The sequence below is a fragment of the Mobula birostris genome, chromosome 18, assembly GCF_030028105.1.
Source record: "Mobula birostris isolate sMobBir1 chromosome 18, sMobBir1.hap1, whole genome shotgun sequence".
Taxonomy (NCBI): Eukaryota; Metazoa; Chordata; class Chondrichthyes; order Myliobatiformes; family Myliobatidae; genus Mobula; species Mobula birostris.
In genome coordinates, this window is record NC_092387.1 from 3223729 (window position 1) to 3250794 (window position 27066).

Genomic DNA, 27066 nt, shown 5'->3' on the forward strand with positions numbered 1-27066 from the left:
ACGGATGTTGACAGGACTGGAGGACCTGAGTTATAGGGAAAGGCTGAATAGGTTAGGACTTTATTCTCTAGAATGTAAAAGATTGATGTAAGATTTAGTAGGGGTGTGAAAAATTATGAGTATAGATAGGGTTAATGCAAGCAGGTTTTTCTACTGAGGTTGGGTGAGACTATAACTAGAGGTCATGGGTTATGACAGAAAGATGAAATGTTTAAGGGAAATTTCTTCACTCCGAGGACGGTGAGGGCGTGGAATGAGCTGCCAGCGCAAGTGGTGGATACGGGTTTGATTTCAACACTTAGGTGAAGTTTGGATAGGTACAGTTGAAGTCAGAAGTTTACATACACCTTAGCCAAGTACATTTAAACTCAGTTTTTCACAATTCCTGACATTTAATCCTAGAAAATATTCCCTGTCTTAGGTCAGTTAGGATCACTACTTTATTTTAAGAATGCGAAATGTCAGAATAATAGTAGAGAGAATGATTTATTTCAGCTTTTATTTCTTTCATCACTTTCCCAGTGAGTCAGAAGTTTACATACACTTTGTTAGTATTTGGTAGCATTGCCTTTAAATTGTTTAACTTGGGTTAAATGTTTTGGATGGCCTTCCACAAGCTTCTCACAGCAGTTGCTGGAATTTTGTTCCATTCCTCCAGACAGAACTGGTGGAACTGAGTCAGGTTTCTAGGCCTCCTTGCTTGCACATGCTTTTTCAGTTCTGCCCACAAATTTTCTATCAGATTGAGGTCAGGGCTTTGTGATGGCCACTCCAATACCTTGACTTTGTTGTCCTTAAGTAATTTTTAAGCAATGTTTCCTACCTTTTCTCTTTGGAGGAATAAGAGATCTGAGCGTGAAGGAACAACACCTCATTATCCTTCTGGGTAGCCTCCAAACTGATGGCATGAATATTGATTTCTCCTTCCAGTTAAAAAAAATCTCCCCTCCCCTTCTCTATTCTTCTATTCCCCACTTTGTATTCTTATTCCTTTTCCTTTGCCTATCACTTCTTCCTAGTGCCCATCCTTCATCCCTTTCACCCACAGTCCACTCCCCTCTCCTATCAGATTCCTTCCTCTCCAGCCCTTTACCTTTCCCACCCACCTGGCTTCACCCGTCACATTTCAGCTGTGCTCCTTCTCCTCCTCCCACATTTTCACTCTGGCACCTTACCGTTCCCTTCTGGTCACGAAGAAGGGTCTCAGGTCAAAATGTCGACTGTTTCCAAGCATGTTGCTCGACCAGCTCAGTTCCTCCAGCATTTTGTCTGTGTTGCTTTGGATTTCCACTTCCAGAATCTCGTGTGTTTACTTTTTGTAGGATTTTCTATTCAAGAGTATTGTTGTTTCCATATCACACCATGATGCCATCAGACAATATCCATACTTCCCACCACACATTGAAAGAAGTTTGTCAAATTGTTCGATATTGTGCTGAATGTTCACAAAGGCGCTGTGGTTCTTTCAATCTCCCTCCTATATGCTGATTTATCACCACCTTAATTTGGCCAATAACAGTGGTGTTGTCGGCAAATTTGAATATGAGCTGTGCTTAGCCTCACAGTCATAAGTACAAAGTGAGTTGAGTAGTAGGCTAAGCACACAGTCTTGTTATACACAAGGCTGTGCTGATGGAGATTGTGGAGGAGATGTTGCCAATCCCAACTGACTGGGGTCCGAAAGTGAGGACATTAAGGATCCAATTGCACAAGTAGGTACTGCAGCCAAGATCAAGCTTACTCATTAGTTTTGAGGAGATAACAGTGTTGAATGCCGAGCTGTAGTCGATGAAAAGCATTCTGATGTATGCATCTTTGCTGTCCAGATGTTCCAGAGGTTGACTGCAAAGCCAATGAGATGGCATCTGCTGTGGACGGTAGGCAAAATGGAGCAGATACAAGTCCCATCTCAGGTAGGATATGATATGTTTCATCACAAACCTCTTAAAGCACTTCATTACAGTGGATGTAAGTATTATTGGATGATAGTCATTGAGGCAGGTTACTATGTTCTTCTTTGGCACTGGTATAATTGAAGTCTGCTTGAAGCAGGTGAGTACCCCAGTCTGCTGAAGTGAGAGGTTAAAGATCTCAGTGAACACTCCAGCACAGATCTTTAGTACTCGGCCAGGATGGGCTGGATGCTTTCTGTGGGTTCACCCTCCTAAAGGATGCTCTCACATTGGTCTGAGAGACTGAAAACACAGGATCATCAAGGACTGTGGGAGTTTGTGAAGGTTCCTTCATGTTTTGACTGTCAAAGTGAGTGTAGAAAGCATTGAGCTCATCTGGGAGCAAAGCCTTGTTGTCACCTATGTCGCTTGATTTCACTTTGTAACAGGCATTCAAGCCTGCCACAGCTGAGAGTCCTCATTCAGGACTCCCTGAAGGTTACCTTGCAGGTTGGGTTGGTGGTCAGATACAATGTTAACATTCATTTTGAGAGCACCAGAATATAAGAGCAAGAATGTGATGCTGAGGCTTTAAATGGTATAGGTCAGACTGTACTTGAAGTATTGTGAGCAGTTATGGGCTCCTTATCTAAGAAAAGATGTGCAGGCATTAGAAAGGGTCCACCAGGTTCACAAATGATTCTGGGAATGAAAGGGTTAATATATGAGGAGCATTTGATAGCTCTGGGCCTGTACTCACTGGAGTTCAGAAGAATGGGGGTTGGGGGTGTGGAATTTCACTAAAACCTGTTGAATATTGAAAGGCCAAGACAGAGTGGATATGGAGAGGATGTTTCCTATAGTGGGGGAATCTAGGACCAGAGGGCACAGCCTCAGAACAGAGGGATGTCCATTTAGAACAGAGATGAGGAGGAATTTCTTTAGTCAGAGGGTGGTTAACCTGTGGAATTCATTGTCACAGACTATGGAGCCTGAAATCATTGGATATATTTAAAGCGGAGATTGATAGGTTCTTGATTAGTCAGGGCATTAAAAGTTACGCAGAGAGGGCAGGAAAACTGGGTTGAAAGGGATAATAAATTAGCCATGATGGAATGGCTGAGCAGACTCAATGGACTGAATGGCCTACATCTGCTCCATTGTTTTATGGTCCTATAGTGCAAATCTCATCATAGGGATATTCCAGAAAGTAGGAAAGGCCCAAAATCCCCCAGGGAGCTTTCTGCTGATGAGTGAAGGTGCTGGTGCCATTTTCGTGATGCATGCGCATATGGCGCAGAAACTTAACAAAGATATTACTTGAGAGAAAAAGCATACAGAATTTCAAATATTAGTCAGAGGACTGGAAATTTTTTTATTCAGTAAAGGATAACTTAAAAAGAGAAGGAGAAGATGAAGTATTAGTGAAAATGAACAAATAAATAAAAACAAAGTTTGATGAGTATATAAAGAGTAGCTAAAGCAACATTTGTGTCTTACAGGATGAGTTAGAGAATTAATAATGGGAAGTAGTAGCAAAGAATATAGAATAATTATTTTGCATTGATCTTCATGATGAAAAGACATTGAAAAAACAGTAATTATTTGTAATCAAGGAAGTAGGAACAAAGCCAACTCATCATTGGAGATAAAGGCAATCTAATAGGATTAAAGACCAATAAGTTCCCAGGACCCAATGTCCTAGATCCTAGGATCTTAAAGGAGGTGGTCCCTAAAGGAAAAGATTGTGGGTGCATTGGGTTGTAACTCTGAAGAACTGGGACAAATGGATTATTCTCGCATTGGCAATTATGAAACAGTGCAGGGCAAAATTTTGAAAGGGATAGATAAGATAGAAGTAGGAAAATTGTTTCCATTGGTAGGTGAGACTACAACTAGGGTACATTGCCTCAAGATTCAGGGGAGAAGATTTAGTACGGAGACGAGGAGAAACTGTTTTTCCCAGAGAGTGGTGAATCTGTGGTATTCTCTGCCCAGGGAAGCAGTTGAGGCTTCTTCACTAAATATATTTAAGATACAGTTAGATAGATTTTTACATAGTAGGGGAATTAAGGGTTATGGGGAAAAGGCAGGTAGATGGAGCTGCGTTTACGGACAGATCAGCCATGATCTTATTGAATGGCAGGGGCAGGTCCTGCTCTTATTTCTTATGTTCTTATGAGGAGAATAGTGGATATATGAAACGAACTGCTGGAAGAGACGGCAGAGGCAAATACAATTGCATGTTTAAAGACATTTGGACAAGCACGTGGATAGGGAAGGCTTAGAAGGTTAGGGCCAAATGCAGGATTAGCATAAACACGAGGGGTGATTGATAAATTCATGGCCTAAGGTAGGAGGAGTCAATTTTAGAAAACCTAGCACATTTATTTTTCAACACAGTCCCCTCCTATATTTATAAACTTAGTCCAGCGGTTGTGGAGCATACGGACCTTGGACCTTCAGAAAGTGTCCACAGCAGGGGTGATTGATAAGTTTGTGGCCTAAGGTAGAAGGAGATGAGTTATACAGCTCTCGTTACATGCACATGCAGGTCAACTCTTTGAGTGATTATGCAGAAATTTTGAAGTTAATAACTCATCTCCTTCCAACTTAGGACACAAACTTATCAATCACCCCTGATGAGTTATTAAGTTCAAACTTTAAAAAGCAACAAAGAACCACTAAGTGAGTGATAAAGAAAGGGAAGCTAGATTATGAAAATAACTCGAGCACAAAATATAAAAATGGATAGTAAAAGTTTTTATAATTATATAAAGCAGAAAAGGGTGACTAAAGTGAACACAGGTCCTTTGGAGGACGAGAAGGGGGAATTGATATTGGATAATGAGGAAATGGCTGAGGCTCTGAATGACTATTCAAGGTGGAGGGCACATTTAACATGCCGATGAGAGATGACATGGATATGATGGGAGATGAGAACCTCGATACAATAGCTATCACTAAGGAGGCAGTGTTGAGCAAACTTGTGGGCCTGAAGATAGATAAGTCCCCTGGTCCTGATGGAATGTATCCCAGGGTACTGAAAGAAATGGCAGCAGTTATAGTAGAGGCTTTGGTAATAACTTACCAAAATTCTCTGGACTCTGGTCAGGTCCTGGCAGATTGGAAGAAGGCAAATGTGACATCACTGTCCAAAAAAGGATGTAGGCATAAGGCAGGTAACCATAGGCCAGTTAGTTTAACACCTGTAGTTGGGAAAATGCTCGAAGCTATCAATAAAGAAGAAATAGTGAGGCATCTGGAAAGAAATGGATCCACCAGGCAGACGCAGTATGGATTCAGCAAAGGCAAGTCCGGTTTCACAAACCTACTGGAGTTCTTTGAGAATATAACGAGCACAGTGGATTGAGGGGAACACATGGGCATTATTTATTTGAACTTCCAGAAAGTGTTCAATAAGGTGTCGCATAAAAGATAATAATACATAGAGTTGGAGGTGATGTATTAGGTTTGGGCACACTGCATGGTCAGTACTTAGTAACACCCCCTTCAGCAAGTATCACAGCTTGTAAATCTTTCTGTAGCCAGCTAAGAGTCTTTCAATTCTTGTTTGAGGGATTTTCACCTATTCTTCCTTGCAAAAGGCTTCTAGTTCTGTGAGATTCTTGGGCCATCTTGCATGCACTGCTCTTTTGAGGTCTATCCACAGGTTTTCGATAATGTTTAGGTCGGGGGACTGTGAGGGCCATGGCAAAAGCTTCAGCTTGCGCCTCTTGTCCATTGTGGATTTTGAGGTGAGTTTAGGATTATTATCCTATTGTAGAAGCCATCCTCTTTTCATCTTCAGCTTTTATTTTTTTTTTAAACAGAAGGTGTGATGTTTGCTTCCAGAATTTGCTGGTATTTAATTGAATTCATTCTTCCCTCTACCAGTGAAATGTTCCCCGTGCCACTGGCTGCAACACAAGCCCAAAGCATGATCGACCCATCCCTGTGCTTAACAGTTGGAGAGGTATTCTTTTCATGAAATTCTGCACCCTTTTTTCTCCAAACATACCTTTGCTCATTGCGGCCAAAAAGTTCTATTTTAACTTCATCAGTCCACGGGACTTGTTTCCAAAATGCATCAGGCTTGCTTAGATGTTCCTTTGCAAACTTCTGACGCTGAATTTTGTGGTGAGGATGCAGGAAAGGTTTTATTCTCTTCCATGAAGGTCCTACTTGTGCTGGTGTCACTGCACAGTAGAACAGTGCACCACCACTCCAGAGTCTGCTAAATCTTCCTGAAGGTCTTTTGCAGTCCAATTGGGGTTTTGATTTGCCTTTCTAGAAATCCTACGAGCAGTTCTCTTGGAAAGTTTTCTTGGTCTTCCAAACCTCAACTTGACCTCCACCATTCCTGTAAACTGCCATTTCTTAATTACATTACGAACTGAGGAAACAGCTACCTGAAAATGCTTTGCTATCTTATTATAGCCTTCGCCTGCTTTGTGGGCATCATATATTTTAATTTTCAGAGTGCTAGGCAGCTGCTTAGAGGAGCCCATGGCTGCTGATTGTTGGGATAAGGTTTGAGGAGTCAGGATATTTATAAATCTTTGAAATTTGAATCACCTGGCCTTTCCTAACGATGACTGTGAACAAGCCATAGCCCTAACAAGCTAATTAAGGTCTGAGACCTTGGTAAAAGTTATCTGAGAGCTCAACTCTCTTGGGGTGCCCAAACTTTTGCATAGTACTCCTTTCCTTTTTTTTCCATTCTAAAATTGTACAAAACAAAAATAATACACTAATCTTGCTTAAAATGTTGAAAAGAATGTTTCATCTTTAACTTTATGACTTTTGGAGATCAGTTCATCTTCTACTCACTTAACTATTCACAGTAACAGAAATTTTGACTGGGGTGCCCAAATTTTTGCATGCCACTATATACATAAATGATCTGGAAGAGGGGACCGAGTGTAGTGTTCTAAGTTTGCTGATAACACTAAATTGAGTGGAAAAGCAAATTGTGCAGAAGATACAGAGAGTCTGCAGAGAGATAAAGATAGTTTAAGTTAATGGGCAAGGGTCTGGCAGATGGAGTAAAATGTTGGTACATGTGAGGTCATCCACTTTGGAAGGAAAAATGGAAGATCAGATTATTATTTAAATGGTAAAAAATTGCAGCATGCTGCTGTGCAGAGGGATTTGGGAGTGCTTGTGCATGAATCACAAAAGGTTGGTTCGCAGGTGCAGCAGGCTATCAAGAAGGTAAATGGAATGTTGGCCTTCATTGCTAGAGAGATTGAACATAAGAGCAGGAAGGTTATGCTGCAACTGTACAGGGTACTGGTGAGGCCGCACTTTGGAGTACTGTGTGTAGTTCTGGTCTCCTTACTTGAGGAAGGATATACTGGCTTTGGAGGTGGTGCAGAGAAGTTGATTCCATAAGTGACGGGGTTAGACTATGACGAGAGATTGAGTCGCCTGGGACTGTACTCGCCGGGAGAGAAGATCTTATGGAAACATATAAAGTTATGAAAGGGATAGGTAAGATTGAGGCAGGAAAGTTGTTTCCACTGGTAGGTGAGACTAGAACTCGAGGACATAGCCTCAACATTCAGGGGAGTAAGTTCAGGATGGAGTGGTGAATCTATGGAATTCTCTGCCCAGTAGAGGCTACCTTAGTAAATATATTTTAGACATGGCTGGACAGATTTTAGGACAGGGGTTTCCAACCTCTTTTATGCCATTAACCAAAGGGTCTGCGGACTCTAATTTGGGAACCAGAGGGCACAGCCTCAGAATACATGGAATTTCTTTAGCCAGAGTGTTGTGAATCTATGGAATTCATTGCCACAGACAGCTGTGGCGCCAAGTCATTGTGTATAGTTAAAGCGGAAGTTGATAGGTTTTTTGATTAATAAGGGTGTCAAAGGTTATGACAAAAAGGGGCTAGAGGGAAAATAAATCAGTCATGAGCAGACTTGATGGGCCAAATGATCTAATTCTACTCCTATGTGTTATGGTCTTACAGCTGCACAAGGAACAGAATTCAATGAGAATGCCAGCTCCATCGTGCTCTGACTCTACAGTATATTCGTCAATGCCAAAGCCAGCAGGTCTATCCCAGCCCACTGTTAATTACATTAATGAGTCATCGAGACTTCACCTTCAAGACGGCCTGCTTGTGGATTTCACGTTTTTTGTCGTCTTCTTTCCTGGCCATGACTGACGCCATTCGCCTCTCTTCTTCCTACAAAATAATTGAACAAGATATCAGCCACTGCTTACTATCAACAGCAGCAAGTCAATGAACTGTTCAAAGATTATAAAAGCATATAATTCTGTCATCAGTATGATGAGACAAAAACACTATTAGAAACAAAAACATGACATACAGAATAAAATTATTAACTGTTTCCATTAATGCTGCTGAATCTATTGACCACTTCCAGCAGGTTCTTTTCAACTTCAGATTTCCAGTATCTGTAGGTTTTTTTTGTTTTCAATTATTCAATATTCAGTTCCTTAAGGTTGTCACAGCCAGTGGAGGGAGCGCGATAGTGGGGATAAGCTCCCACTACTTACTAAATGCTCCCAATGATATACATCTCAATGACAGACATCACTGACAACCAAGTCCAACTCCTGGCCTTCGTGTGTGGCTGAGCTACTAAACCCAGTGGAACCGTTTCTACTGACAGAAGATGGGGTAAGGCAGGTTAATGCTGTCTTAAAACCAGTCACCTTGGGCAGATGGGGCTTGTCAGCCATGGTTGGCAGCTCATCTAGAATGTGGCACCAGAAGTAATCCAGAGATCGTATGTTAGAGGTCCTGGTCCTGATCTAATTAAGCTTAAGATGCACTACAGTCTTGGAGATTGCTGTGTACTGCTGACTGCTTTTCTATATATCAATGCTATTATAGTTTTTCAGTTTTCATTTCTGCCAGTTTTGGTATCCCCAATTCAACCAAAGTGGGTCAGTATAACTGAATGTCCAATTCCGGAAGCATTGTTGTGAATTACTAATAGACTGACAACTCATTGACAGTTCCTGGCACACAGACCAACGAATGCAGCCTGGAACTCACCGTGATTTTCTTCATGTCCAACTGTCGTAGCTGCACCATGTGTCGCAGAATCGTATGCTTGTACCATGACTCCTGAGCTATAGGGTTGCCATCCAGGGTGACCTCCGAGAGCGAATAAGAGTCTGCCAGACAAGCAATGTTCTCAAATCTGGATTTTATAAAAACACTCAGTTAGAGAACCTATTTCCCAAACGGCATTAATTAAGCAAATGGAAGAACTGATTAAAATAAGAAATGCATTAATGGCACAACCGCCTCTGAAGGTCAGATGCCATCTGAAATACGATTACTAAGCATTGGAAGTACAATTTTTCTGTTATTACTAAATACTGACACAAATGTGACAGCCACCCCAGTGTTTTATGGTAATTCTCGCTCTACTCTTCATTAATTCTAGTCTACTGTGGTAGTTTGCAAAATGAAGATTCAATCTGATCACTTCTCACGTCCATATTGGAACCAGTGTCCTGCAGATGATTCAAATCAGCATCCAGCAAAGGTGGATAATATATATGAAAAATTCTGTAAACGCTGGAAATCTGAATCAACAGACAGGCACAACAGTGGCACAGCTGGTAGTACTGTTGCCATAGAGCTCCAGCATCTCAGCTTCAATCCTGACTCTGAAACCGCCTGTCTGAATTTAGCACCTTCTCCTCTGTCCATCCTGACCTTTGGCACTGCCTGTCTGAAGCTGGTGCCTTCTCCTCTGCCCATCCTGACCTCTGACACAGTCTGTCTGAATTTAGCACCTTCTCCTCTGTAATCCTGACATCTGACACTTCCTGTCTGAAGCTAGTACCTTCTCCTCCGTAATCCTGACCTCTGACACTGCCTGTCTGAAGCTGGTGCCTTCTCCTCTGTAATCCTGACCTCTGACCCCATCTGTCTGAATTTAGCACCTTCTCCTCTGTCCATCCTGACCTTTGGCACTGCCTGTCTGAATTTAGCACCTTCTCCTCTGTCCATCCTGACCTCTGGCACTGCCTGTCTGAAGCTGGCACCTTTTCCTCTGTAATCCTGACCTCTGACACCGCCTGTCTGAATTTAGCACCTTCTCCTCTGCCCATCCTGACCTCTGACACCCTACTGTCTGAAGGTCCTCTTCTACAGGTTCATCCCAGAGTAAGATGTAAAAGGAAAGATTAGCTAAAGCTATGGGCAATGTGGATGTCTTAGACAAAGAAAGAAAAATTATATTGGGGAATAAAGAAATGGCAGTACAATTAAACAATTACTTTGTCTATCTTCACCAAAAACAAAGACAATAGTGGAAATCCAGAACAAATAAAATCCAGAGCGTAAAAATAAAAATATTCGTATTAAAGAAATTAACAGGACCAGGAGATGATAATTCTCCAGGATGCGATTTGCATCCTGGGGCATTGAAGGAGAAAGAAACCTAGATATTAGATGCACTGTTAAGATGCCAGTACACCAAAGCCTCAGAAAGCAGTGCTTCAGTCATCAGTGCTTTAGACAACTAAGTTGTGAGTAACCTATGCAAGTTTACTAACTTTGGTGAAACACCAAAGTGTGAGGACAATTCAGTGAGGGTTCATGGGAACAACACTGAAGATTCAGAGAGGGTTCATGGGTACGACACTGAAGATTCAGAGAAGGCTCATGGGGACGACACTGAAGATTCAGAGAAGGTTTACGGGAACAACACTGAATGTTGAGGGGGGTTCAGGGGACAACACTGAAGATTCAGAGAGGGTTCACGGGGATGACAACAGAAGATTCAGACAGGGTTCACGGGGACAACAGAAAATTCAGAGAGGATTCACGGGGATGACACTGAAGATGCAGAGAGGCTCACGGGGACAGCACTGAAGATGCAGAGAGGGTTCACGGGGACGACAGTGAAGATTCAGAGAGGGTTCACGGGGACGACAGTGAAGATTCAGACAGGGTCACGGGGACGACAGTGAAGATTCAGAGAGGGTTCATGGGGCGACAGTGAAGATTCAGAGAGGGTTCACGGGGACAACAGTGAAGATTCAGAGAGGGTTCACGGGGGATTATGCTGAAGATTCAGGGAGGGCTCACTGGGACAACACTGCTAAGATTCAGAGTGGGTTCAGGGGACAACACTGAAATTCAGAGGGTTCACGGGGACGACACTGATCTTCAGAGAGAGTTCACGGGGACGACACTGAAGACTCAGAGGGGGTTCAGGGGACGACACTGAAGATTCAGAGGGGGTTCAGGGGACGACACTGAAGATTCCGAGAGGGTTCACGGGGCTGAAACTGATGATTCAGACAGGGTTCATGCGGACAACACTGAAGATTCAGAGAGTGTTCACTGCGACAACACTGAAGATTCAGACAGGGTTCATGGGATGACACTGAAGATTCAGACAGGGTTCACGGGGAGGACACCGAAGATGCAGACAGGGTTCATGGGGACGACACTGAAGATTCAGAGAAGGTTTACGGGAACAACACTGAATGTTGAGGGGGGTTCAGGGGACAACACTGAAGATTCAGAGAGGGTTCACGGGGATGACAACAGAAGATTCAGACAGGGTTCACGGGGACAACAGAAAATTCAGAGAGGATTCACGGGGATGACACTGAAGATGCAGAGAGGGCTCACGGGGACAGCACTGAAGATGCAGAGAGGGTTCACGGGGACGACAGTGAAGATTCAGAGAGGGTTCACGGGGATGACAGTGAAGATTCAGACAGGGTTCACGGGGATGACAGTGAAGATTCAGACAGGGTTCACGGGGACGACAGTGAAGATTCAGAGAGGGTTCATGGGGCAACAGTGAAGATTCAGAGAGGGTTCACGGGGACAACAGTGAAGATTCAGAGAGGGTTCACGGGGGATTATGCTGAAGAGATTCAGGGAGGGTTCAGGGGACGACACTGAAGATTCAGATAGAGTTCATGGGGACGACAATGAAGATTCAGGGAGGGTCAACGGGGACGACAATGAAGATTCAGGGAGGGTCAACGGGGACGACAAAGAAGATTCAGGGAGGGTCAACGAGGGCAACAATGAAGATTTAGGGAAGGTCAACGGGGATGACACTGAAGATTCAGGGAAGGTCAACGGGGACGACACTGAAGATTCAGGGAAGGTCAATGGGGACGACACTGAAGATTCAGGGAGGGCTCACTGGGACAACACTGCTAAGATTCAGAGTGGGTTCAGGGGACAACACTGAAAATTCAGAGGGTTCACGGGGACGACACTGAATCTTCAGAGAGAGTTCACGGGGACGACACTGAAGACTCAGAGGGGGTTCAGGGGACGACACTGAAGATTCCGAGAGGGTTCACGGGGCTGAAACTGATGATTCAGACAGGGTTCATGCGGACAACACTGAAGATTCAGAGAGTGTTCACTGCGACAACACTGAAGATTCAGACAGGGTTCATGGGGATGACACTGAAGATTCAGACAGGGTTCACGGGGATGACACCGAAGATGCAGACAGGGTTCATGGGGCGACAGTGAAGATTCAGAGAGGGTTCACGGGGACAACAGTGAAGATTCAGAGAGGGTTCACGGGGGATTATGCTGAAGATTCAGGGAGGGTTCAGGGGACGACACTGAAGATTCAGATAGAGTTCATGGGGACGACAATGAAGATTCAGGGAGGGTCAACGGGGACGACAATGAAGATTCAGGGAGGGTCAACGGGGACGACAAAGAAGATTCAGGGAGGGTCAACGAGGGCAACAATGAAGATTTAGGGAAGGTCAACGGGGATGACACTGAAGATTCAGGGAAGGTCAACGGGGACGACACTGAAGATTCAGGGAAGGTCAATGGGGACGACACTGAAGATTCAGGGAGGGCTCACTGGGACAACACTGCTAAGATTCAGAGTGGGTTCAGGGGACAACACTGAAAATTCAGAGGGTTCACGGGGACGACACTGAATCTTCAGAGAGAGTTCACGGGGACGACACTGAAGACTCAGAGGGGGTTCAGGGGACGACACTGAAGATTCCGAGAGGGTTCACGGGGCTGAAACTGATGATTCAGACAGGGTTCATGCGGACAACACTGAAGATTCAGAGAGTGTTCACTGCGACAACACTGAAGATTCAGACAGGGTTCATGGGGATGACACTGAAGATTCAGACAGGGTTCACGGGGATGACACCGAAGATGCAGACAGGGTTCATGGGGACGACACTGAAGATGCAGAGAGGGTTCACGGGGGCGACATTGTTTTTTTTCTCCCCCAGACAACTTCATTGTCTTTGTGCAATTCCATTCTTTTTGTAAAATTGCACAATTCTGTTTCGGTTTCTGGACTGTCATTCCCAAGACATTTTGTTGATTAGTAAGGGTACCAAATATTACAGGGAGAAGGGAGGAGAACGAGGTTTTGAGGGATAGTAAATCAGCCACGATGGAGTGGCTGGGCAAAAGGCCTAATCCTGCTCCTCTCTCTTATGGTCTTATGAAAATGGAGACATGGGTGTATGGGATGGTGAACGTGGAGACATGGGTGTACGGGACGGTGAAAATGGAGACATGGGTGTACGGGACGGTGAACATGGAGACACGGGTGTATGGGATGGTGAATGTGGAGACACGGGTGTACGGGACGGTGAAAATGGAGACACGGGTGTACAGGATAGTGAAAATGGAGACATGGGTGTATGGGATGGTGAAAGTGGAGACACGGGTGTACGGGACGGTGAACATGGAGACACGGGTGTACGGGACGGTGAAAATGGAGACACGGGTGTACAGGATGGTGAAAATGGAGACATGGGTGTATGGGATGGTGAACGTGGAGACATGGGTGTACGGGACGGTGAAAATGGAGACATGGGTGTACGGGACGGTGAACATGGAGACACGGGTGTATGGGATGGTGAATGTGGAGACACGGGTGTACGGGACGGTGAAAATGGAGACACGGGTGTACGGGACGGTGAAAATGGAGACACGGGTGTACAGGATAGTGAAAATGGAGACATGGGTGTATGGGATGGTGAATGTGGAGACACGGGTGTACGGGACGGTGAAAATGGAGACACGGGTGTACAGGATGGTGAAAATGGAGACATGGGTGTATGGGATGGTGAAAGTGGAGACACGGGTGTACGGGACGGTGAAAATGGAGACACGGGTGTACAGGATAGTGAAAATGGAGACACGCGTGTACAGGATGGTGAAAATGGAGACACAGGTGTACAGGATGGTGAAAATGGAGACATGGGTGTATGGGATGGTGAAAATGGAGACACAGGTGTACAGGATGGTGAAAATGGTGTCTGGTGCACCTGCCTTTCTCAGTCAGGACAATGAGAACAGGAGTTGGTGGGTCATATTGCACCTGCACAAGTCATTGATAAGACCACGTTTGGAGTACTGTGCACATTTTTGTTTGCCCAGCAACAGGAAAGATGTCATTCAGCTGGAAAGGGAGCAGAAAAGATTCATGAGATTGTTAATAGGAATGGAGCACTGGGCTTGTAAAGAGAGTCTGGATGGGTTGGGAATTTTTTACCCAAGAGCCTAAGAAGCTGAGGGGTGACCTGACAGAGGTTTATAAAATCATGAGGGGCATGACTGTGGATGGTCACAGTCTTTTCCCCAGGGTAGTGGAGTCAAAACCAAAAGGGCATAGGCTTAAAGTGAGATAGGAAAGACTTAAAATAGACTGAGGGGAAATTTTTTCACACTGGTGGTGGTGTGTAAATGGAATTCATTGCCAGTGGAAGCTGTAGAGGTGGGTACAATTACAATGTTTTGTAAAACATTCGGACAATTACATGGACAGAGAAGGTTCAGAGCAGGGTTTCCCAAACTTTGCCATGGATCCCTACCATTAACCAAGGGGTCCATGGATCCCAGGTTGGAACACCTGATTTAGAGTGATATGGGCCACGTGCAAGCAAATGGGACTTAATCATATTAACACCTTGGTCAGCATGGATGACTTGGGCCACAGTGTGAACTCCCATGTTGTATAATTCTAAGGCTATATTTAAGGTAATAATTCACTGCTAAAAATATCAAGTATTTTAAAAAGGACACTGGCAAAGTAAAACACAGTTATGAGAAGTGGAAGCATATCACAGCATGGTTTTATTCTGTTGGGACAGATGGTACTTCAGAACTGTCAGAGATGTGATGGGGCAAAGGGCCTGTTTCTGTGTTGGAGACATGAGGTATAGCAGTTGAGGAAGGCAAACAAAGGAACAAATAGTAAATGAGAAGACACTGAGGAAAGTTGAATAGAGGAAGTTTGAGGTGCACATCAACAGATCATTACAGTCAAACGAAAGCGGAATAAAGAGGTTATGGAGGTTTATATGGGACTCTTCTCTTCATCGTCTGACACACAATATAAGAACAGGGAGGTGATAATTGAATTGAACAAACTATTTATGTTATACTTGACAACTGTATACTGTACAACTGCAGTCAGCAAAATGAGAGTGTGTTCATACTTGAACTGGTGTAAAAGATGCTGCCAATATTGCAGAGAAACTGATGAAAGGAGGGACGGGACTGAGTCGAGATCTAGATTACAGTAGCAACTACAATTAACTATTTCCCTGAGCTGAAAGGTCTTTAGGACCAAAGATTCAAGGGACAAGATTTGTGTACATTTGAAGGTTGGAACTGATTAGAGATAGCCAGCATTGTGTGAGGGGAATCCTGTCTCATGAATCTGAATCTTTTTTAACAAAGGAGATGGGTAAAAGGAGGCAGCTTACCAATATTTTTCACCTATAACAGTCATGAACTCATACTTTTTTGCCTCACTTTTACTCTCAAGTCTATAAATTTTTCAATACTAAAACTTAGGCAATCAAATTTCAAATTTGAAGTATTGCATTCAGTTCTGGTCACTTCATTACAGGAAGAATATGGAAGTATTACAGAGAGAGTAGATAAGATTTACCAGGATGCTGTCTGAATTAGAGAATGCATCTTAATGAGGATAGATTGAACGAGACAGGGCTTTACTTTTTGGATCAAAAGAGGATGAGAGGCAACTTGACATAGGTGTACAAGATAATCGGAAGCATAGATAGAGCGACAGCAAGGGACTTCTTTCCCCTGGGTGGAAAAGGCTAACACAATAGGGCATAATATTAAGGTAATACACACAAAGTGCTGGAAGAGCTCAGCAAGTCAGTTAGCATCTATGGATGGGAATAAACAGTCAATGTTTCGGGTGAGACCCTTCATCAGTACTGAAAAGAAGGGAGAAGTCAGAATAAGAAGGTACAGGGAGGGGAGGGAGAAGTACAAGGTGGCAGGTGATAGGTGAAACCAGGTGTGAAATAAAGAGCTGGGAAGAGATAAAGAGCTGGAGAAGGAGGAATTTGATAGGAGAAGACAGAAGACCATGGAAGAAAGAAAGGGGGAGGAGCACCATAGGGAGGTTATGGGCAGGTAAGAAGAGAAGAGAGGGAGGGAGAAACAAAAATGGGAAATGGTGAAGGAAAGGGGGCGGAGGCAATTACTGGAGGTTTGAGAAATCAATGCTTATGCCATCAGGTTTAAGACTACACAGACAGGATACAAGGTGTTGCTCGTCCAACCTGAGTGTTCCCTCATTGTGGTAGTAGAGGAGGCCATGGGCTGACATGTTGGAATGAGAATGGAAAGTGGGTGTCCACTGGGAAATTCCGCTTTTTGTGGCAGATGGAGCCAAGGTGTTTGATGAAGCAGTCTCCCAATCTATGTCAGGTCTCACCAATATACAGGAAGCAGAAGTGGTGGGGAGGGAAAGACCACAAGGACCCTAATCACACCAGGGATAGGGTTCCTTTTGTCCTCATCTACCACCCCACAAGCAGACAATTCCCTGCAACAATTCCGCCATCATCAACAGGATCCCACCAAGCACATCTTTCCCTCCCCCCCACTTTCTGCAGGGATTGCTCCCGATGTGATTTCCTTCTTCACTTGTCCCTCCCCACTGATCTCCCTCCTGGCACTTATCCTTGCAAGCAAAACAAGTGCTACACCTGCATCTCCACCTAATCTCTCACGACCATTCAGGACCCCAAACAGTCCCTCCAGGTGAGGTGACACTTCACGTGCGAGTATGCTGGAGTCATCTACTGTATCTGGTGCTCCTGATATGGCCTCCTGCATATTGGTGAGAGCCAATGTAGATTGGGAGACCGCTTCATCGAGTACCTTTGCACCATCTGCCACAAAAAAGCATGATTTCCTTGTGGCCACCAATTTCAATTCTACTTCCCATTATGACATGTCGGTCCATGGCCTCCTCTACTGCCATGATGAGGACACACTCAGGTTGGAGGAACAACCCCTTATACTCTATCAGTGTAGCCTCCAACCTGATGGCATGAACATCGATTTCTCAAATTCTGGTAACTGTCCCCCCTCCCCTCCTTCACCATTCCCCATTCTTGTTTCCCTCTATCACCTTATCTCCTTACCTACCCATCATCTCTCTCTGGTGTTCCTCCCCCTTCTCTTCCTTCCATGGCCTTCCTATCATGTCTTTTCCTATCAGAATCTCCCTTCTCCAGCCCTGTATCTCTTTCACCAATCAACTTCCCAGGTCTTTACTTCACCCCTCCCTTCTCCCACTTTCACCTATCACCTGCCACCTTGTACTTCTTCCTCCCCTTGCCCCATCTTCTTATTCCGACTCTTCTCCCTTCCTTTCCAGTTCTGATGAAGGGTCTCTGCCTGAAATGTCAAATGTTTATTTACGGCTGATTTTCAGAGCCAAGGTAGTTTTTACCACTCGGGGTAAAAGAGAGGCAAGACTGCGCAGGCGCTTGACGTAAACCAGTAGAGTGCGAAAGTTTTAAAAAGAAGACCGCCATATCCAGCTGGCTTCGTTCAGAATAGGCAACAGAGTGAGAGGCAGCAGAGTGATAGGGCTTTGGCTCAACGGGCTTAGGTGGTAACGGGACGAGGCAAGGTAGGTTTACCGGTGTTATTTGCGGAAAGGAGGAAGTATGTGCATGTTGCCAGTTTTCTGAGCTCGGTGTCAGATGTGGGAGGTCCTGGAGTATTCCAGCCTCCCGGGTGGCCATATCTGCACCAGGTGTGTTGAGCAGCAGCTCCTAAGGGATGGAGTTAGGGAACTGGAGATGCAGTTCGATGACCACCTGGTCAGGGAGAGCGAGGAGGTGATAGAAAAGAGTTATAGGCAGGTGGTCACACCGGGGCCACGGGAGACAGACACAATCGGGGGGGGGGGGGGGGGGGAGGGGAAGAGTCAGGTACCAGAGAGTACCCCTGTGGCTGTACCCCTTGACAATAAGTACTTTTGTTTGAGTACTGTTGGGGGGGGGGGGGGTAACAGCCTAGCTGGGGGAAGCAACAGTGGCCGTGCCTCTGGCACAGAGTCTGGCCCTGTGGCTCAGAAGGGTAGGGAAAGGAAGAGGAAGGCAGTAGTGATAGGGGACTCTATAGTTAGGGGGTCAGACAGGCGATTCTGTGGACGCAGCAAAGAAACTCGGATGGTAGTTTGCCTCCCAGGTGCCAGGGTCTGGAATGTTTCAGATCGTGTCCACAATATCCTGCAGTGGGAGGGAGAACAGCCAGTGGTCGTGGTACATATTGGTACCAATGACATAGGTAAGAAAAGGGAAGAGGTCCTAAAAAAAAAAAAAAAAAAAAAAAAAAAAAAAAAAAAAAAAAAATACAGGGAGTTAGGAAGGAAGCTGAGAAGCAGGACCACAAAGGTAGTAATCTTGGGATTACTGCCTGTGCCATATGACAGTGAGAATAGGAATAGGATGAGGTGGAGGATAAATGCGCGGCTGAGGGATTGGAGCAGGGGGCAGGGATTCAGATTTCTGGGATCATTGGGACTTTTTTTTTGGGGAGGAGTGACCTGTACAAAAAGGACGGGTTGCACTTGAAACCCAGGGGACCAATATCCTGGCGGGGAGGTTTGCTAAGGATACTGGGGAGAGTTTAAACTAGAATTGTTGGAGAGCGGGAACCAAACTGAAGAGACTGGGAAAGAGGAGGTTGGCTCACAAATAGAGAAAGCTTGTAGACACCGCGAGAGAGAGGAGAAGGGACGCACTCTATTTTAACGCAAGGAGTGTTGTGAACAAAGCGGATGAGCTTAGAGCGTGGATCAGCACTTGGAGGTATGATGTGGTAGCCATTACAGAGACTTGGATGGCTCAGGGACAGGAATGGTTACTTCAAGTGCCGGGTTTTAGATGTTTCAGAAAGGACAGGGAGGGAGGCAAAAGAGGTGGGGGCGTGGTACTGTTGTTCAGAGATAGTGTCATGGCTGCAGAAAAGGTGGACGCCATGGAGGGATTGTCTACGGAGTCTCTGTGGGTGGAGGGTAGGAGCAGGAAGGGGTCAATAACTTTACTGGGTGTTTTTTATAGGCCGCCCAATAGTAACAGGGAAATTGAGGAGCAGATAGGGAAACAGATCCTGGAAAGGTGTAATAATAACAGAGTTGTCGTGATGGGAGATTTTAATTTCCCAAATATCGATTGGCATCTCCCTAAAGGAAGGGGTTTAGATGGGGTGGAGCTTGTTAGGTGTGTTCAGGAAGGTTTCTTGACACAATATGTAGATAAGCCTACAAGAGGAAAAACTGCACTTGATTTGGTATTGGGAAATGAACCTGGTCAAGTGTCAGATCTCTCAGTGGGAGAGCATTTTGGAGATAGTGATCATAATTCTATCTCCTTTACAATAGCATTGGAGAGAGATAGGAACAGACAAGTTAGAAAAGCGTTTAATTGGAGTAAGGGGAATTATGAGGCTATCAGGCAGGAAATTGGAAGCTTAAATTGGAAACAGATGTTCTCAGGGAAAAGTACAGAAGAAATGTGGCAAATGTTCAGGGGATATTTGTGTGGAGTTCTGCATAGGTACGTTCCAATGAGACAGGGAAGTTATGGTAGGGTACAGGAACTGCGGTGTACAAAGGCTGTAATAAATCTAGTCAAGAAGAAAAGAAAAGCTTACAAAAGGTTCAGAGAGCTAGGTAATGTTAGAGTTCAAGAAGATTATAAGGCTAACAGGAAGGAAATTAGGAGAGCCAGAAGGGGCCATGAGAAGGCCTTGGCGGGCAGGATTAAGGAAAACCCCAAGGCATTCTACAAGTATGTGAAGAGCAAGAGGATAAGACGTGAAAGAATAGGACCTATCAAGTGTGACTGTGGGAAAGCATGTATGGAACTGGAGGAAATAGCAGAGGTACTTAATGAATACTTTACTTCAGTATTCACTATGGAAAAGGATCCTGGTGATTATCGTGATGACTTGCAGCAGACTGAAAAGCTTGAGCATGCAGATATTAAGAAAGAGGATGTGCTGGAGCTTTTGGAAAGCATCAAGTTGGATAAGTTGCCGGGACCGGATAAGATGTATCCCAGGCTACTGTGGGAGGTGAGGGAGGAGATTGCTGAGCCTCTGGCAATGATCTTTGCATCATCAATGAGGACAGGAGAGGTTCTGGAGGATTGGAGGGTTGCGGGTGTTGTTCCTTAATTCAAGAAAGGGAATAGAGATAGCCCAGGAAATTATAGACCAGCGAGTCTTACTTCAGTGGTTGGTAAGTTGATGGAGAAGATCCTGAGAGGCAGGAGTTATGAACATTTGGAGAGGTATAATATGATTAGAAATAGTCAGCATGGCTTTGTCAAGAGCAGACATGCCTTACGAGCCTGATTGAATTTTTTGAGGATGTGATTAAACATATTGATGAAGGAAGCGCAGTAGATGTAGTGTATATGGATTTCAGCAAGGCATTTGATAAGGTACCCCATGCAAGGCTTATAGGAAAAGTAAGGAGGCATGGGATCCAAGGGGACATTGCTTTGTGGATCGAGAACTGGTTTGCCCACAGAAGGCAAAGATTGGTTGTAGACGGGTCATATTCTGCATAGAGGTCTGTCAACAGTAGAGTGCCTCAGGGATCTGTCCTGGGACCCTTACTATTCGTGATTTTTATAAATGACCCGGATGAGGAAGTGGAGGGATGGGTTAGTAAGTTTGCTGATGAGACAAAGGTTGGAGGTGTTGTGGATAGTGTGGAGGGCTGCCAGAGGTTACAGCAGGACACTGATAGGATGCAAAACTGGGCTGAGAAGTGGCAGATGGGGTTCAACTCAGATAAGTGTGAAGTGGTTCATTTTGGTAGGTCAAATATGATGGCAGAATATAGCATTAATGGTAAGACTCTTGGCAGTGTGGAAGATCAGTGAGATCTTGGGGTCTGAGCCCATAGGATGCTCAAAGCAGCTGCGCAGATTGATTCTGTGGTTAAGAAGGCGTGCGGTGTTTTGGCCTTTATCAATCATGGAATTGAATTTAGGAGCCGAGAGGTAATGTTGCAGCTATATAGGACCCTGGTCAGACCCCACTTGGAGTACTGTGCTCAGTTTTGGTCGCCTCACTACAGGAAGGACGTGGAAACCATAGAAAGGGTGCAGAGGACATTTCCAAGGATGTTGCCTGGATTGGGGAGCATGCCTTATGAGACTAAGTTGAGTGAACTTGGCCTTTTCTCTTTGGAGCGACCTATGAGAGGCGACCTGATAGAGGTGTATAAGATGATGAGAGGCATTGATCGGGTGGATAGTAGAGGCTTTTTCCCTGGGATGAAGTGCTTGCCACAAGAGGACACAGGTTTAAGGTGCTAGGGAGTAGATACAGAGGAGATGTCAGGGGTAAGTTTTTTATTCAGAGAGTGGTGAGTACATGGAATGGGCTGCCGGCAACAGTGGTGGAGGCGGATACGATAGGGTCTTTTAAGAGACTTTTGGATAGGTACATGGAGCTTAGTAAAATAGAGGGCTATAGGTAAGCCTAGTAATTTCTAAGGTAAGGACATGTTCAGCACAACTTTGTGGGCCGAAGGGCCTGTATTGCGCTGTAGGGCTATCTATGTTTATTCCCATCTATAGATACTCCCTGATCTGCTGAGCTCCTCCAGCACGTTCTGTTTGTGGAGGAGGAGGGGGAGGGGGGGAGGGGGAGGAGGGGGGGAGAGGGGAGGGGGGGAGAGGGGAGGGGGGGAGAGGGGAGGGGGGGGAAGAGGGGAGGGGGGGGAAGAGGGGAGGGGGGGGAAGAGGGGAGGGGGGGGAAGAGGGGAGGGGGGGGAAGAGGGGAGGGGGGGGAAGAGGGGAGGGGGGGAAGAGGGGGAGGGGGAGGGGGAGGGGGAGGGGGAGGGGGAGGGGGAGGGGGGAGGGGGGAGGGGGAGGGGGGAGGGCGGAGGGCGGAGGGCGGAGGGCGGAGGGCGGAGGGCGGAGAGCGGAGAGCGGAGAGCGGAGAGCGGAGAGCTAGGGGTAGTGGCGGAGGTATATGTATTAGGAACATTTAAGAGTTTCTTGGATAGCCACATGGATGATAGTAAAATGGAGGCTATGCTGGATGAATTGTTAGATTGATATTGGCGTAGGTTAAAGGGTTGGCACAACATTGTGGGCCAACGGGCATGAACTGTGCTGCAGTGTTCTATGTTCTTTATATTGCAATTTCTTGATGTACTATTTCCCTCCTCAATCTCACTGACATTTTAAACTTTGACCTGAGCCATCCCCGAGTAAAAAAAATCTTTATGGTGTTTATCACAGAATAGGAAGATGGATGTCCATGAAATTAAGTTATAAAACATAAGATGGCTCTAAGTGGAAACCACCTAGAAGTCTCTTAAATGTACAAAATTATTTCTCTTTGAAGTGGGTGCAGGCATCCTGAACCAGAAACAACAAAACACCGCAAATGCTGTATTATTAGATATTAATATAAGATCAAACATTTGGACATTTATTCTATTCTGTGGAAACATTTAGAAAAAATAATTTTGATGCTTGGTGATTTATAATGAATTCATAATTGCCCTCAGACCAGGACAATTTGGAATAATTTCTGTAAAATAATACTCAACATGAATAAATTCCATCCCACTTTTGCACATGAAACTTAGTAAACCTATCATTTTTTTTTTACAAACTGTTCAAAAGCTGTGAGCACTTTTCACCATTCATAGTAAATATTGCTGAGAACTAAGTGATAAAATGATGTGAGTAACAGACAGCATTTGCCTCCTGCTGTTCGGTCTGTAGCTGCACAGCTCCTGGTGCATGGATGCCCTTCACTGAATGGCTGCAGCAATTCAGCTCAGGTTTAAAATAGCTGTTTAGAACACCAGTCAGTAACACTGAAATAAAATCAAACCAACTGAATCATTAGCTTTATTCAATATTTTCTTAGGTTAATATAAAAACTACTTCTTAATTTACAGGAATGCAGCAAAAAATTAAATGAAGAGAAGGTTTGAGAAATTAATCTGCAACTGATAATAAGCAAAGATTCTGGCCTTTAACAAAGTGAGCACCTAGGCCTTTGGAGATCTGCCAGTTTTTGTTAATAATACTGCAGCTCTTACCTGGATATGTTGTTAAAGCTGAGGAAAATTCTTTGGAGACAAGGTAATGTGTCTGCATCTCTCTGTAAACGAAAGAAATACAGGGAGTCGTCAGCAGTATTGTGCAGAACATCCCAGCAGCCTTTGGAAGGATCCTTGCAGCCCCATTTACTGCAGGTTTTTGTTCACAGCAAGCCGAGCCTCCTGGCTGTGGCTAAGCACTGTAGGAGGCTGCCACAATGTAGATAACTGAACAGACTGATGAATTTGCCAGTTAAAAGTCAGGGACGCAACTGCTTTGTTGCTGCGTGCACTCAGCAGGGTCACCCTGCTACCTCAGCAATTCAATTGCAGGAGCCTGCGTGTTTGCTCTACAACAACACCGATTGGCTTTCAAACTGCCACTCTCAACCAGTTTCATTGTTCAAGCTCATCACTAGTGTGGCTACCCCCCAAAAAAAGCTTCAGAAACAAATCCTTTCAGAGCATGTTCTTCAGCAGAGCTACTCAATCTCTTTTTAAAAATTTCAGTGAAAACCAAACACTCTGGACCTGTCACCAATGTGGCTAAATGATGCTGATAACCTAACAAAAAACACAGAAATTCAGAACTATGATACACAAAATCACATACAAAAAATAAACTTGTCAATATGAGAACAAACTGGAGAGTTTTATTAGAGTACAGCCTGAAAACTTTGGATAGACATGGTCCCCTCCTGGCACTGCCAAGAGTATGCCCACCAATACTCAGTAAAGTCGCAGCACAGGAAGCAACTCCAGCGTGTTGACAGTATTTATTTATTTGGAGATGCAGTATGGTAACAGGTCTTTCCGGCCCAACGAGTCAGTGCTGCCCAATAAACCCACATACCTGTATGTCTTTGAAGGAAACCAGAGCATGCCACACAAATATGGATATGAACCCATGAACACTACAGTGTCTCTCATTATTCCATTTGTTTTGCACTATTTATTTGGTAATTCATAGTCATTTTATGTCTTTGCACTGTACTGTTGTTGTAAAACAGTAAATTTCACATCATAAAAGACAAAGATTATAAACCTGATTCTGATGGGTAAGAGCTATTCAAGCCTAACAACTCCGCGCAAAATGCTTATGCTCCAAAAGAAAAGATAGTAGACAGGTCCAGATATGACTGGCAGAGGGACAAGAAATTATGAACAGATAGTGAGGGAAATTCTCAGCAGCATCAGTGAACTAAGAATTCATGTTCCAGTTGCTATAGGTTCATTAGAGATAAGAGAAGGTAAAAACCAAAGTTCAAAGAGCACATTATGTCACCACATACAAGCCTGAGATTTATTTTTCTCTGGCATATTCAGTAAATCTATAGAATAGCAACTATAACAGGATCAATCAAAGAGCAAGTAGAGCATAAAAGACATCAATCTGTGCAAATGCAAATATAAATAAATAGCAATAAATAATGAGGCAATGAAATACTAAGATAAAGTGAGATTGTTGGTTGTGGGAGCACCAGAAATAGAATCAATGTAGCTATCCCCTTTTGTGCAAGAGCCTGATGGTTGAGGGGTAGTAACTGTTCTTGAACCTGGTGGTGTGAGTCGAGGTAACTGTATCTTCTACCTGATGGCTGCAACGAGAAAAGAGCATGGTCTGGGTTGTGAGGACCTTTGATGATCGATGCTGTTTTCCTATGACAGCGTTTCACATTGATGTACTCAGTGGTTGGGAGGGTTTTACCAGTGATGTATTCGGCCAAATCCAGTACCTTCTGTAGGATTTTCCATTCAAAGGCATCAGAATCAGAATCAGAATCAGGTGTATTATCATTGGCATATGCTGTGAAATTTGTTAACTTAGCAGCAGTTCAATGCAATACATAATAGAAAAAATAATAAAATATTAACAGTAATAATAAATAAATCAATTATTGTATATGTATACTGAATAGATTAAAAATCGTGGAAAAACGGAAATAATATGTATTTAAAAAGTAACGTAGTGTCCAAGGGTTCAATGTCCATTTAGGAATCGGATGGCAGAGGGGAAGAAGCTGTTCCTGAATCGCTGAGTGTGTGCCTTCAGGCTTCTGTACCTCCTACCTGATTGTAACAGAGAGAAAAGGGCATGCCCTGGGTGCTGGAGGTCCTTAATAATGGACGCTACCTTTCTGAGACACCACTCCTTAAAGATGTCCTGGATACTTTGTAGGCTAGTACCCAAGATGGAGCCAACTAAATTTACAACTCTCTGCAGCTTATTTCAGTCCTGTGCAGTAGCACCACCATCACTACCCCCCATACCAGACAGTGATGTAGCTTGTTAAAATGCTCTCCACTGTACATCTATAGAAGTTTTTGAGTGTATTTGTTAACATACCAGATTTCTTCAAACTCCTAATGAAGTATAGTCGCCATCTTGCCTTCTTTATAACTGCAACGATATGTTGGGACCAGGTTAGATCCTCAGAGATCTTGACACCCAGGAACTTGATGCTGCTCACTCTCTCCACTTCTGATCCCTCTATGAGGACTGAAATGTGTTCCTTCATCTTTAGCGTTCCCATACTAGGCTATGATGCAGCCATCAGTATACTCTCCTTTTCACATCTACAGAAGTTTGTCGAAGTTTTTGATGACATGTCGAATCTCCACAGATGCCGTACTAGGTAGAGGCACTATCATGCTACTTTTGCAATTACATGGGTCCAGGGCAGGGGTCTTCTGAGATAGGACATCCGGGAATTTAAAGTTATTGATCCTCTCCACCTCTGATCCTCCGATGAGAACTGACTCATGGACCTCTGGTTTTCCTCTCCTGAGGTCTACAATCAGTTCTTTGATCTTGCTGAATTGAGTGGGAAGATGACAAATTTTCAATCTCCCTCCTGTATGTTGATTCATCGCCACTCTTTGATACAGTCAACAATGGTGTTGGAGCTGTACTTAGCTACACAGTCGTAGGTGTAAAGTGAGTGGAGCAAGAGGCTAAGTACCTATCCCTGTGGTACACCTCCACTGATGGAGAGTGTGGAGATGTTATTCCCAATCTGAACTGACTGGAGTCTGTTTTCAGGGGATGATGATATTAAAAGCTGAGCTGTAGCCGATAAAGAGCATCATGGTATATGCTCTTTGCTGTCCAGATGTTCCAGGATTGTGTCAATAAGTTGGCAGCTGCTGTGGTCCTGTTGCTCTAGTAAGCAAATTAGAGCAGATCCAAGTCACCACTCAAATAGAAGCTATATGCTTCATCACCAGCCCTTCAAAACACCATCACTGGGCAATAGTCATTTAGACAAGTTACCATGTTCTTGTTGGGCATCAGTCTGATTGAAGCTTGCTTGAAGCAGGTGAGTACCATACACTTTCAAATCTCTTACTAGCTCTTCTTTCAGTTAGTCCTGACGAAGGGTCTCGGCCCGAAACGTCGACTGTACCTCTTCCTCAAGATGCTGCCTGGCCTGCTGCGTTCACCAGCAACTTTTATGTGTGTTGCTTGAATTTCCAGCATCTGCAGATTTCGTCGTGTTTGAGTACCATACACTGCTGACACGGCAGTTGAAGATATCCATGAACACACCAGCCAGTTGGTCAGCAGAGGTCTTTAGTATTCAGCCAGGTACTCCACCTGGACCAAATATTTTTCTTGGATTCACCTTCCTGAAGGCAACCCACACATCATCTTCAGATACTGAGACCAAAGGATCATCAGGAAATTCAAAGATTCAAAGTGCATTTATTATTAATGAATGTATAAATTATACAGTCTTGAGATTTGTTTGCTTAACAGGCAGTAGCAA

At 44.4% G+C, this 27066-nt stretch overlaps 1 protein-coding gene across 6 annotated transcripts in view; it reads right to left on the minus strand.

Moving 5' to 3' along the window:
- LOC140211781 (leucine-rich repeat-containing protein 49) overlaps nt 1-27066 on the minus strand; it is a 127315-nt gene that overhangs the window by 41645 nt on the left and 58604 nt on the right. For all 6 annotated transcript variants that reach the window (XM_072281925.1, XM_072281928.1, XM_072281930.1 and 3 more), the window contains 3 exons: nt 23297-23358; nt 8935-9082; nt 8011-8094 (listed from right to left, as the gene is read on the minus strand). In XM_072281925.1, the coding sequence (XP_072138026.1) occupies nt 8011-8094; nt 8935-9082; nt 23297-23358 (294 nt within the window). The remainder of the gene's footprint in view (nt 1-8010; nt 8095-8934; nt 9083-23296; nt 23359-27066) is intronic.